The sequence below is a fragment of the Dermochelys coriacea genome, chromosome 1, assembly GCF_009764565.3.
Source record: "Dermochelys coriacea isolate rDerCor1 chromosome 1, rDerCor1.pri.v4, whole genome shotgun sequence".
Classification (NCBI taxonomy): domain Eukaryota; kingdom Metazoa; phylum Chordata; order Testudines; family Dermochelyidae; genus Dermochelys; species Dermochelys coriacea.
The window spans coordinates 287,825,426-287,838,519 of NC_050068.2; the positions used below are offsets into that span (position 1 = coordinate 287,825,426).

Sequence of the window (13,094 nt, forward strand, 5' to 3'; positions counted from 1 at the left end):
AGTAGTAAAAGTATTTTTTAAAAAATGCATAAGCCTATATATTACACACACACACACACACAAAGTAGTAAGTGTTTGCATTGCAGCCTGCTCAAAGAAATGAGTTCAAATATGCCTAACATTAATACACCCATTTTGCCAGCATATTTTTTTTTATTTAAAAACTAGATGACATGGTCCAAAAATGATACTAGAATTCAGTTAGCTATACATTAATTCAAGAAATATATAAAAATCAGATCCAAAAGAATGCTGAACATAAATCAAGTCAATTTAGACAAAATTTAGACTTCAATTTAGAAGTTCAAGAGTAATTTTCTTCTCCACCCTCAGCCTGTGGTGTGGCGAGCAGGCGCTCACAGCTCCAGTCCTGTGGAGGGAGTGGGGGTCCGCCATGGGCCAGATTACATTAACCAATGGGCTAGATCCAGCCCGCTGGCTGTAGGTTCCCCACCCGTTTTAGCCAAACAAGCTAAAATTCCCCACCCCTGTTTTAGCTCCATAAATGGGTAAATGATTAAATGCAATAGCCTATGATAACCAGGAGGTCAGACTATATTAGATAATAGCCCTTTCTGACCTTAACCCCTCTGAATCTGACACACAATCTACATTATTGAAACTTCAATTGTGTTTCATTATTGTGCTTCAAAATGTTTAAAGACCATAAGACAAAAATATTACTGAACTTCTACACACAGGCTTTTTAAAGAATTCTGATGCATAAAAGTAAAGGCTATCTTTCAGATTTTACCTTGCAAGGTTGAATAGTCTGTGATTGCATTGCAACATTAAATTACCTTATATGTTGTTCTGTTCAGTAAGATTTGGAATATCTCACCGTCAGACTTCTCAGACGGACTAAACATAAAAGTGGCTACTGGACGACCAAATTAAACTGTTAGCATAGGGGAAGACAATGTTAGCATGCGTGCGTGCATGTATATGTATCTTGAAAGAGTACCAAATATATATATTTTAGACAGATTTCATACATAAAAAGTCTTCACTAAGCAGCAAGGTTATAAAAGTTATATATACGCTGCATGCCCAAGCCTTTATTTTCAAATTTGCCAATTACAGTGTGCACAGACAGTAATAGAAATCAAGACTCACTGTAATTACAAATAAGGAAACAGTTTCAAGGAGTGCATATTCCAACTAAGCTATAATATATGTAATAACTGATCCCTTAAACCCAACTACTGAGAACAGTAAACTCTTCAATTTCCTTCTTTCTTACCCTTGTCCTCTCTATCTATACACATTTTTATTCTGTTTTTTCTCAAAAGAGAAAACACACTGTTCCTTCTCCTAAGGGAATTTCCGAGCTGAGTGATATCTGGCAGCAACAACTGGCTCCCCTGTAACAAATGGAGGTTTCAGCAAATCAGTGGGGTGACGTGCATCAGACTGGTGACTATTATAGTCAATAAGCTGTGCCAACAGTCAAAATTCCCTGAAAATCTAGCTCCCTACAGAGCAGCGCTTTCCATCAATCTAGGTCTGTTTAACTGGGCTGGCCCATTTTATTGCACTCCTCTCCTCACAACAGGAGTAACCTGTTGCCTTTGACTACCCAGACAGTAAAAATTTGTTGTATGCAACAGCTGCTATTAAGCAGGCTGTAATTTCCACTGATGTTAGAAAGGGTTCCATTTATTAAGTTGATCACACTTCTGAAAGTTCACCTTACATTGAAATAGCAGCACTGAGATTTTATGTGCAATTCTACAGATAAACAGTTGACACAGATATTAAAATTGTATAATATGCACATAAAAACCATTGAAGACCACAATTCCAAAAGTGCCAAATGAATAGCGGATGCATTTAGAGAAAAAAAAAAAAAAAAAAGGACTTAGGTAACTGGTACAACTACAGTCATTGAATTCACTTTAGTCTAGACTTTTGAAGATCTGTATCTATACTGTATTGTTTCAATAACTTGTGAGTTGACAGTAGCTTCAATTTTTTCTCCCTTTAAATGGCCACAGTAGCAAAGCAGACAATGAAAGAAAAAGCAATGGCAGAGGGCCCTCTTTGTACAGTCAAAGGATGTAGAAGGAAGACAAGGTGTCAGCAACAGAAATGTGGTTAGAGACAGACTAGCAATATATGTGCGTGCGTGGGCACATCCCCCCACACTACTTGTAGGTTTTGAGTAAAATCCATGAGACAAAATACTGGCATTCCCTAACTTCTAAATCCTTGACTTTCCAACCTTCATAAATGTTCTAACAAGGTTATTTGTGTGGCTGGAGGAGGGGGCCTAAACAGTATAAAACTAGATTTACTAGGGAAAGACTCTTACTATATATTTGTTAAGCGTGACATACTCAAGAAAATTTTATGTATATGTACAGTACAATTAAAAACATGAGATTATCTTCCATTGATGATTGAGGACTACTAGTTTTGACTTCAGATTCATTACATACTGGCTTAAGTATGAAAAATAATGGTATGACAATCACTCAAAGTATACCTCTGTGGGTGCAAAGATATGGTAGCAGGAGTTTAAAAAAAAAAAAGTGTTTCACCATATTAGTTGAAAATATGTTTAATGTTGCTACTGTCACATTCCAGTCCAGAACAAACAAATCTGATTAATTACTGCCTGGTAAAGTGGATTGTGGGGGAGAGGGGAGATTATTTTAAAAAGAATAATTAGATTTATTTAAATCAGATTTTAAAAAATAAACCTATTTAAAATTGTATTTGAAATTAAAACAATTTATGTTAGGTCTGAACTAACTATAGTCTATTAAATTATATAAAAAATTATATTAAAGCAGTACATGTTTGCTGTCAAAATTTTAAAGAAAGTCTGGTAGAAAACTATGGCTAAGTAGCTGGTAACCAGAGCTTGACGACATATTAAACCACTTTACAACAGCAGATTCTTCTGCAGATGCAGAAGGAATATTTTCTTCCATTTTTTTTTTAAACTAGCTTGTTCAAAGTTAAGAAGCCAATGGGAGTATAAAAAAAACAAAACAAAACAAAACCAGGAATGCTTGTTTTCCTCTTCCAAGCTACGAGTAAAAAGTAGGTGTGAAAGGATGAGATCTAGTAGTTCTAAAATCTTGAAGGACTAGTGACCAGAAACAATCAGTTCCGTTCACCAACTACAGACAATACTTCCTTTGTTTAATAAATCAATTTAAATGCAAAACAATTTTTAATGTATCCAGCACATTTAATGATTTAAAAATTCTGTTTTGTGCATTAATTGAATTTGAATGTCCATCCAGCACTTGACACAAATCACGAATAAAAAATTAAAGAAATGCATCATTCACCACTTTCTAACAATATAAAAATTAAGAATGTGCATGAATATATATTAAACTATAAAAGTGTATAGATAGAATATATCCTCCTGGTTCGTAAAAAGAAGCACCAAATTTAGAGTAAAAACTGTAATTAGTTGCAAGTTAACATGTTTTAATAGTTACCAACCAATGAGAATCAACCTTTCCTTAGGAAAATAACTAAAAAAGTACTATTGCACAACATGATTAAAAAATTTATTTAAATCAAGGTTTCCTGCTTGCTGATTTAAATCGTGATTACAATTGTTGGTTTAAATAGCTTTGATTTAAATCAATCCACCTAGCTGCAGGGGGAAAACGTTAAAATCAAGCTCCTCATCTAGGGAAAATAAAATCACTTGCTCCAATTGAGCCAGAAGAGAGAATTACTGTGCAACATTTAATTCACATAAACATAAAAATGTACGCCAAATAGGGAAATTTATCGGTTCTTATCTGAAAAGTTCCTTCCTTTGAATAATGAAGTCCACAAATCTGTTACAATAGGTCAGAGGTTCTCAAACTGGAGGTTGTGACTCCTCATGGGGTCGCAAGGTTATTGTGTTGGGGGGTGGGGTCACAAGCTGTCAGCCTCCACCGCCAAACCCCGCTTCACCTCCAGCATTTATAATAGTGTTAATTATTTTAAAAAGTGTTTTTAATTTATATGGTGAGGGGGGGGTCACACACAGAGGCTTGTTATGTAAAAGAGGTCATCAATACAAAAGTTTGAGAACCAATGCAATAGGTACTTCCTGGAACAGCACCAGAACTGTCAGTCACTAGAAACAGAAGTGTTCCACCACTGAGGTTCCTTACAGTTTTGAACTTCCACAATCAGATTAATTCAGTTCTCATTTCCTAATTTACAAATTGTGTGAGTATATTTAAGTATATTTTTAGGAAAAAGCACAATAATTCCTCCTACTGTAGAGTGTGGAAAACTCTCTCAAAAGTTTGGATATCAATTTCCATCTCTATTCTGAATGCTCCGTTTGTCTCCAGGTGGCCCAGATCGGTGGACCTTAATACTTGAAGAAAATTTTCAGACAAGCAGAGATATATTCTCCTATTCATCATGCCGAAGTCAGATTTATTACAATGGGATTCTCAAAACAGCACATCTCCAGGACGGAAAGCAGGATCATCATTTAAAATATGGAAATCTAAAGTGAAGTATATTATAATAATACAATACACCTAACTCTTATATAGTGCTTTTCATCCATAGATCTCAAAGCACTTTACAAAGGTGGTCAGTAGCATTATCCTCATTTTACAGATGGAGTAACCGAGGCACATAAGGCTTATACATCCCCTTATCTTCCACTTGGCATTAAGATGTGGAGTGAGTTAACCAAAAAATGGCATTGGTTAAAGACTGGATGACAGACGTATAGAATTAGGTGAACTTCTGTATTCATGGCCAGGTGGCCACCTGGAGTTCTCAATAGAGGAGACATGACTATTCTTCTCTGAGATTCAGTGCTCCAAAGGACTAGACTTTGATGCTTAGCCAAAGGAAGAATATTTCTTGATTTACTCTGCAAAATTACTGTTATGACAGTTGAAAGGACTACTGATTGGAATTAGAAGTACAATACTGGGTTTTATCCAAGAAAGCTCTTAACTTTAAAAAAAAAAAAAAATCCACCAAAAAACCCCACACCTCATGATTGGAGGTAGTGTCAATCGGGAGGTCTTCCTTAATGGACAGGAAATATGACACTTCCTGCAGGAACTCAATTGGAGCAGTGCTGTAGGGAGCAGAACCAGGTTCCAAGGCTGTTCTGTATGACCTTATGGGGCTGGAATAAGGATCATTGCCCAAATAAAGCATTTAAGGATGGGATTTGTACAAAACTTCCTTTTCTTGAACATGCTGATAATACACTATGGAAATTTGACTTTTTCCTGGACACTCATAACTACATTAAGACCCTCCTAGAGAAACTCAAGGCTACGTTTTACTTGTTTACTGGTGGAACCATGATCCCACATGCCCTTGGATTGCTGCGGCTTGGCAGATTTTAGACACCATCTCTCTAGCTCTGTGCCTCTAGGCACACTCACTAGGTGCAGAACCTGTGAGTGACGCTCCTCTTGGCTGCGGAGATCCTATAGTCCAATTGCCGAGGCCCTGAAACTGGCACCAAACCTGACAAGCAGCTGCTGCATTCCAGTTCACTCTCCCCCATTCATGGAATGTGACAGTGAATGCACTTGGAGAAAACACAAGAGAAATACAGAGCTATGAAAAAAACAACAAAACCCTGCCTCGATTTCTTAACAATTCCAAGAGCCCTTTGGGATATGGTATTGCCTTTTCAGGGGAGCAGGATTCTTCCTCTACTTCTACTCACCTTGCCTGCTTCAGGTCCTGATCTGTTCACTTCTCTCTCTAAAGTGTGCAGTCAGAAGGCCTCCCTTTATAAAGTTGCAGTTCCTTTTGTCAGGTGACCTCTTTCAGTGACTCCCAATCCCTCAAGTGATCCATTCCTTGATTACCCAGCTTACCTAGAAGAACAGGTTACACTGAGCATTCACTATCTGTCCTGCTATGTCAAATTAGAGGGACAAGGTTGGTGAGCAAGTATCTTTTATTGGACCAACTTCTGCTGGTAAGAGAGACTAGCTTTTGAGTTACACAGAACTCTTCCTCAGGTCTATGGCAAAGTTTTCATTTGCCGACGGTCCTTCCCCACTGTCCCATTCAGGAGCAGGCACCTCCCTTTATCACAATAAATACGATGCAAGGGACATAGTGAAAGACCATCAGGACATTCATTAGGCAGAAATAAAGAGTTCATAAAATCTAACTGGAATTCATGAATTCACACCGAGATTCCAAACGGTCACAGTAGGTTTATAAAGCTAGAGTGCCATAAATTCTATAGCCAGAAAAGCAAACAGTATGACTGCTGCTCTCTCCTTACTATGCGAGTATGGTCCTGAGGAGTAGTGGAAGAGGTGGTAAGACAGACATCACACAGTTTTAGAACTGTTCATTCAATTCCTCACATCCCAGTCCTGACATATGAAGAGACCACAGGGCACTTCACTGCCGTTTTTAAATGCAAAAAGTTCATCATCAGCCTATCAAATTGATTTACATAAGCCTTGGTGTTCCATGTCTCTTTTGGGGGTAGCGTACACAGAGAAAGGAAACTTCTGTCCTGGGCAGAGCAGAGTTACTTTCTATGGAGTTGGGCCAATCGTGTTTTTCCTAGCTGATTTATGAAAACCGCACCAACCATTCTGACTGCCAAAACCAGACCAAGCCCATTATATCCATGGAAGGAAGAGTGCTTGCAAACCTCCAGTCATATAATCATAGAAATGTAAGACTGGAAGGGACCTCATAGGTCATCTAATCCAGTCCCCTGCACTGAGATAGTCCTAAATATTATCTAGATTAGATCATCCCTGAGAGTGTTTGTCTAACCTTAAGTTTCTCTTAATGCCTAATCTAAATCTCCCTTACTGCAATTTTCCCATTGCTTCTTGCCCTGTCCTCAGTGGATAAGGAAAACAATTTATCACCATCCTCTTTATAACAAGTCTTCAAGTACATAAAAGGTTATGTTCACTTTTCATCTCTTCTCCAGTCGAAACAAGCCCAATTTTTTTTTCAATCTTTCCTCATAGATTGCATCTGCTAGAACCTTAATCATTTTTGTTGCTCTCCTCTACGCTTTCTCCATTTTGTTCACATCCTTCCCAAAGTATGGTGCCACAGGACTCTTTGCTGCTTTTACAGATCCAGACTAACATGGCTGCCCCTCGGAAGCTTTACAAGAATAGTTCTTGACATAAAGCTCTGAATTGAAACAGGACTATAAAGCTCTATATTTCATAGCCACCACGAGCAATATATGCATGCAGTTGACAACTTTTCACCCTTTCATTCAGCATTCATAAGAATTTCTTATTTAAACACTTGATGTACCATTGTATTGTACTTTATTTTCAGAGAAGTTATTTCACACCTTATTTACACAGCACTTTTCATCCAAATAGATCCCAAAGATGCTTTACAAATTATATTATGATTATTTTGCCCACTACTGAAAGACAGCTACTTCCAAAATGGAGCACAGCAGCCGTTTAACAGTGCAAGCAATATTAAAGAAGTTAAAAAAGTAGTTTAGAACAGCAACTATAAAAATATGGTGGCCAACTGCTGTTAGAGGCGAACCAGTAGAATTCTGTCCAATTTGCATCTCAGTATACCAGTCTAGAAACTGGTCAGCTGAGCACTTATTGTCTACATCGAAAGGTAGCAGAACCAGTGCCTCAGAAAGGTTCTCATATACCCTAGGAATTTCCACTCCTGCCTTCACTAGGCATCTGAAATTGCATAGTATATTTAAGAAATAGTTTACATTTATTCCTGATTTTGATAGCTATGAGGAAGTTCAAATAAATCCTTCCTTCACAAAAAATATGATAGAAAAATATACAAAAACGTACACTCATAAGCCTACCATTGGGGAAAGGTAATATGGAGGAAGTACAGAAATATTTTTGGGAGAAGATGATAGACAGCATTTCTATATCTGGGATCTTCAAATATCCCTGATCCATGTGACACTGGTTTCAAGCCTAGATAATACAGTCACTGCAATGGACTTGTTGGTAAATCTCCTTATGGTGATGGATTACAAACAACTATACAAGAAAATTCTTTTAGGTGCTTACTGCCTTTGTTACTACTGATCATGAGATTTTGGTCACATGCCTGGAGTCACTAGCAGTGACTGATGGAGTCACTTTGATTATACTGAACAATAACTCCGCTCCCCATTTTCATTTACAGTGCTACAAGATTCTCAGCAGGTCACGTTCAGCGTGTATGCGAGGATGCTAGGAGAATTAGTGAGATAGTGTACTAAATCTGCTGTAGCTCATACTAAACCCCATCCTTATTTCTCAATCTCATCTGAACTTGATGAAGCAGTTGAGTTACTTACCTAATTTATGAGACTGAGGGATGGAGAAGTGCTCTCCAGCTGAGACTCAATGAAGACTGAGATGATATTTAAGTTGCAGAAAAACAAAAAAGCAGTGCTTTATACAGACAATACATTAGCATGCCCCCAGACCTGCACTGGCTTCAGATTAATCTCTAGAGGGAATTTAAGGCATTAGTTATGACTTGTAAACCATAAGTGAGTGAGCCATAAGCCCAAATTTCAATGAGTTTTGGGTTCCTAACTCCCATATGTGCTCTTTTGAAAATCCCTGCCCAAATGCTTGGGCCTGGACTACCTAAACTGCCAAAGGCGGCACGCAAGCCGATTTTTACTGGCACGCTGCTGCCAGCCGGAGTCCCGGCCACCGGCCCCACTCAGCCCGCTGCCTGCCTGGGTGAACGGAACCCCAGGCTGGCAGCAGGCTGAGCAGGGCTGGTGGTTGGGACCCCAGTTGGCAGGAGCTGGCAGCGGGAACCCCAGACCAGCAGCGGGCTGCCGGTCTGGGGTTCTGTCCGCCACCCTGCTGACAGTCTGGAGTTCCAGCCACCGGCCCCTTGCCAGCCGGGATCCTGGCCATCGGCCCCGCTCAGCCCGCTGCTAGCCTGGGATACCAGCTACCAGCCCCGCCCAACTCGCTGCTGGTCTGGGGTTCCAGCCGCCCGGCCCCCTGCCAGCCAGGATCCTGGCTGCCAGCCCCATTCAGCCCACTGCCAGTCTGGGGTTCCGTCGGGGGCCCCTATAAATGTAAAATTTATTAGTGGCATGCGAAACCTTAAATTAATGAAGATTTGGCAAGCCGCTTCTCAAAGGTTGCCAACACCTGCTCCAGAAACTGCAATCAGAGGCAACCAAGCTCACAGCCACTTCATTAAAAAAGTTCATTACAACTGAGAATCTGTTCTTGACTCAAACTGAATTCTCCTATTGGTCAAGAGACCCCAAGTCTGTTAACTTCCCAGGCATGATGCAAGACATATCTATTCTTCTAGGCTTTCCTAGGAAGTATACAATGAGAGATTTGGAGTGACTGTATGATGCCTTATTTCTAGAGGTCTGTTTCACTTTATTTGGGCACCATAAGGATATAGCTTACCTTGTCTGAGCCAGATGGCCATGCATTGGTTTCCCCACCAGTCCTGGGCTCCCTGTGACTGCAGCCAAACCAAAAAGTTCCTTTCTGGAGTAAACAAAAGACCAAAAACACAACAAAGCCTTTCACAGATAAGTACTTCGCTGTCGGTGGGCCACAGCTTCCTCCAAGTCCTTCCCCTAAACTGTAGGGGTTTTCCTACAACCTACATGTGGCATTACAGAGGAGCTTCTCTCTTCTACTATCTATGGCCTTAGGACCCAAAAACATTAAGTGATTGTTCACTCCAAACTGCTTTACTTTACTCTTCCCCAGCGTCACTTCAAATACCTGCTTGTATCCTCTTAGACCTTCTCCCCAGGCTCTTCCTAGGGGAGGTCTTAAGCGTAGACCTCTATGGCTCCCTCTACAGCTCTCTCTCAGCACGGAACCACATCATTCTTGGCTCCAGACCCTTTGCTACAAGAGTACTAAACAGTAAGAAGCAAGAGGCAGATATTTTCTAGCCCAGTCCAGGCCTTGCTGAGGTCAACAGTCACATGATCAGGGAGGAACCTAAGCACAAGTGAAAGCTTGGAACGTGAACCATCTGAAAGGCTCGCTAACCTTGCAACAGGTACATTACATATGGGTTCTGTGTTCCATGATCATTGTTGCTTGTCATGCAACCACACTATTATGTAGACCATATGTCCTTGTATATGTATTGTTATTGAATTCTGACTATTTATCTTTGTTGGGTGTTTAATTTTCTACCAGAGTTAGAGCTCAGAATGATACTGTATTAAAATATATAAAAAGTACAAATAGTGAAATGGGCTTTTAGGATGTTAGAAGATGGAACTCTTTCAACAAAGGTTTCCTCACATATTCTGATATATTTGGCACGGAACAGCTGTTCTGCTCAATGGAGAGGTCTTCAACTGATTTAGTAGTGTGTCATGATGGTTTTGGCAGTTTGCTGTTAAAACTTTCAGTATCTATAATTGGGTGGAGCAATTGAAGTGACTGATTTAAATCAGACTGGGGCTTCGTAAGACTATACCGAAAATTTTGCTATACCAACTTTAGATTAATAGGTATAATCAACTATATTATATATTGCTGAGGTTTTTTAAGTGCCAATACTGATAGGGTCTCTTATTTGAATTTTACAAAACTGCTATAGGCCAAAAGCAAAACACACTATATTGAAAATTAAGGCCTTGATGCCACAAACACAAACATGAACGTAACTTTACTCACATGTACAGTCCTGTGGATTCCAATGGGATTATTTAAGTATTTAAAGTACAATAATCAAACAAGTGACTCCAGGATCAGAAAGTGAAGTATTTTTATTAAAAACTTCCGAGTGGCATAAAAATCTTTGTCACTTCAGATCAAAATTGCTCAAGTTACTTAGATCTGCTGTACAATGATTTGTATATGCACAACCCAAAGTTAACAAAAACAGGAGCCTAAAGCGAGGCCCCTGTACCCATATTTACCCATTAGTGGGATTTTCAAAATCACTTAAGTGATTTAGGAGCACAAATTTAATTGACTTCAAACTGCAAACACTGATGCAGGAGTGTAGCCTGATCAAAGCATTTTGGCTTTCCTGAATTGTGATGGTTCAATATTTTGGAAGACAGTGGTTGAATTTCTGGACTCATCTTTTTCAGCATAGATGAACATTTTAAGTTTGAAACTTTAGTAGAAAAAATATCTAAGTAAAATCTGAACATTAGAAAACTAAAGGAATAAGAACAGGATATCCATGTTAATTTAAGACAAAATGGGAAGAAAAGAACGAGCAAATTTAAACTAAAAAAAATGATTTAATTAAAAATTTTGATTTTTAAATCATGATTTGTATTCTCCCTACTCCATACAAACAGAAAGCATACAAGCTGCTCATCACTACCTATTTGCTTCTTCCACACCAACAAATCAAGGTTCAGTTAATAGGAATTCTGAAAGGCACTGAGGTACTGCAATTAAGAGTATTCTAAATGACTATCTTCAATATTACAGTAGAACGACTGCTGAAACTCTGGAGAGCAATATCTTGGGAGTTTCAAATAGCCAACTTCCCAGAAGTTTTACACCATGTCCTCCTACCAGCGATAAAACTATAAATTGTAATCTATATGATAAAGTACCTATCATTCTAAGTGTCACTTTTCAAGTGGGAAAGTGAATCTGAGTCTATCCTTTAAAAAAAAAAAAAAAAACTTAGCATGACAATCGGCAACTGGTTCCTATAGCACACCTGTAACGCCAACTGGACAAGATCGTTGGCTGGTGTAAACTGTTGTCACTCCATTAAAGTAAATGGAGTTATGCCAGTCTACACTAGGCTAAGGATCTGGCTCTATTCATTCATATAAAATACTCCAACAGCAGACAGGCAGTCATACCACTATTTTGATTTAGACTTTCTTCAAGCAAGACTAATCAGCAAATAATGCTCCACCATACCAACGTCCACCAGCATTGAGCCAGTCTGGATGGGCACGAATAGTGTAAAATAACTCTCCTACCACCTTACCACACGTGCATTTATCCCAAATTACTAATGTAGACTGTGGTCTAGTTTCTACATTCTACTACACAGGGGCTGAGTTAGGTAGAAGACATTTCCCTGTACAAATTAATTCTGCAAACACTGTGGAATTCATTTATGCCCTATTTAAGGAGTGGTTGATTTCTTCAACTGCATTAGATTTTGTTCTGCTTCAATCTATAGCACATTTCAACCTTCCTATTTAGTGTACTACTGTCAGTTGGCCTATGGCAGCTGACCGATCGTCAAGGGAGTTAGGTGGTCCAGGCCCACCTGAATTTAGTCACTTGGATCTTTTGGTTTATGACTGGTTGTCAGTGCAACTAGCAGAGGTGAATGTTACAGAGTGGCTATTAAATTACAGAAGTTTCCTTAGAATCATGGGAGGTTAATGTCTTCCTCAATTCTACGCGACTCCCCAAAAGCCTTTCAAAATCTCTCTCAGATCACTGCTTCAGAGACCTGTGCCAGAAATTATGGCATAGGTACCCAAAAAACCAATGCAACTGCAATGGAGTAATTAAGTGAAAGTGCAGACTCGGGACAAAAATGCACCTAAAATGGCAGAGCTACCATGGTACATATAGTACCACATATCCCACTCGTTCAATTCTCTATGGAAGATGCAGTCTAATATACACAACCAGACAATTAAAACGGCAGCTCTCAGAGTTTCCTGAGCCAAACTTAGGTTCCAGGAAATAACTATTGCTATAACTGGAGATCTAATCAAGATGCTGCCTATCATATCACTAAATGGATGGCATCTGAAAAACCTTTTCTGTTTTACCCCTTTTCATAGAACCACTGCTAACACTTAAAGGGTGCTGGACAAAAGGTTAACTTCCAAAAACAAACACATCTAGGGGAAGCATGAGTGGGATTCATCTTGTAGTAGCACCAAAAAGAAATTGAACATGAAGCTAGGAAATCTCAAAGTTCAGTTCTAACTTGGGCTCCTGCACAAAAAATGCATCCAATGAAGTGAGCTGTAGCTCACAAAAGCTTATGCTCAAATAAATTTGTTAGTCTCTAAGGTGCCACAAAGAAAAGGAGTACTTGTGGCACCTTAGAGACTAACAAATTTATTAGAGCATAAGCTTTCGTGAGCTACAGCTCACTTCATCGGATGCATTTGGTGGAAAAAACAGAGGAGAGAT

The 13,094-nt window shown here is 39.1% G+C and overlaps 1 protein-coding gene across 8 annotated transcripts in view; it reads right to left on the reverse strand.

Moving 5' to 3' along the window:
- FRS2 (fibroblast growth factor receptor substrate 2) overlaps positions 1-13,094 on the reverse strand; it is a 68,613-nt gene that overhangs the window by 39,840 nt on the left and 15,679 nt on the right. For 4 of the 8 annotated variants that reach the window (XM_043493495.1, XM_043493505.1, XM_043493491.1 and 1 more), the window contains one exon: positions 9,387-9,470. The exons of 2 other annotated variants lie outside the window; for them this stretch is intronic. In XM_043493495.1, the coding sequence (XP_043349430.1) occupies positions 9,387-9,408 (22 nt within the window). In that variant the 5' untranslated portion in view covers positions 9,409-9,470. Of the gene's footprint in view, positions 1-5,680; positions 5,835-9,386; positions 9,471-13,094 lie in introns of all 8 variants that reach the window. 2 more of the 8 variants (XM_043493518.1, XM_043493510.1) reach the window with 2 other exon arrangements.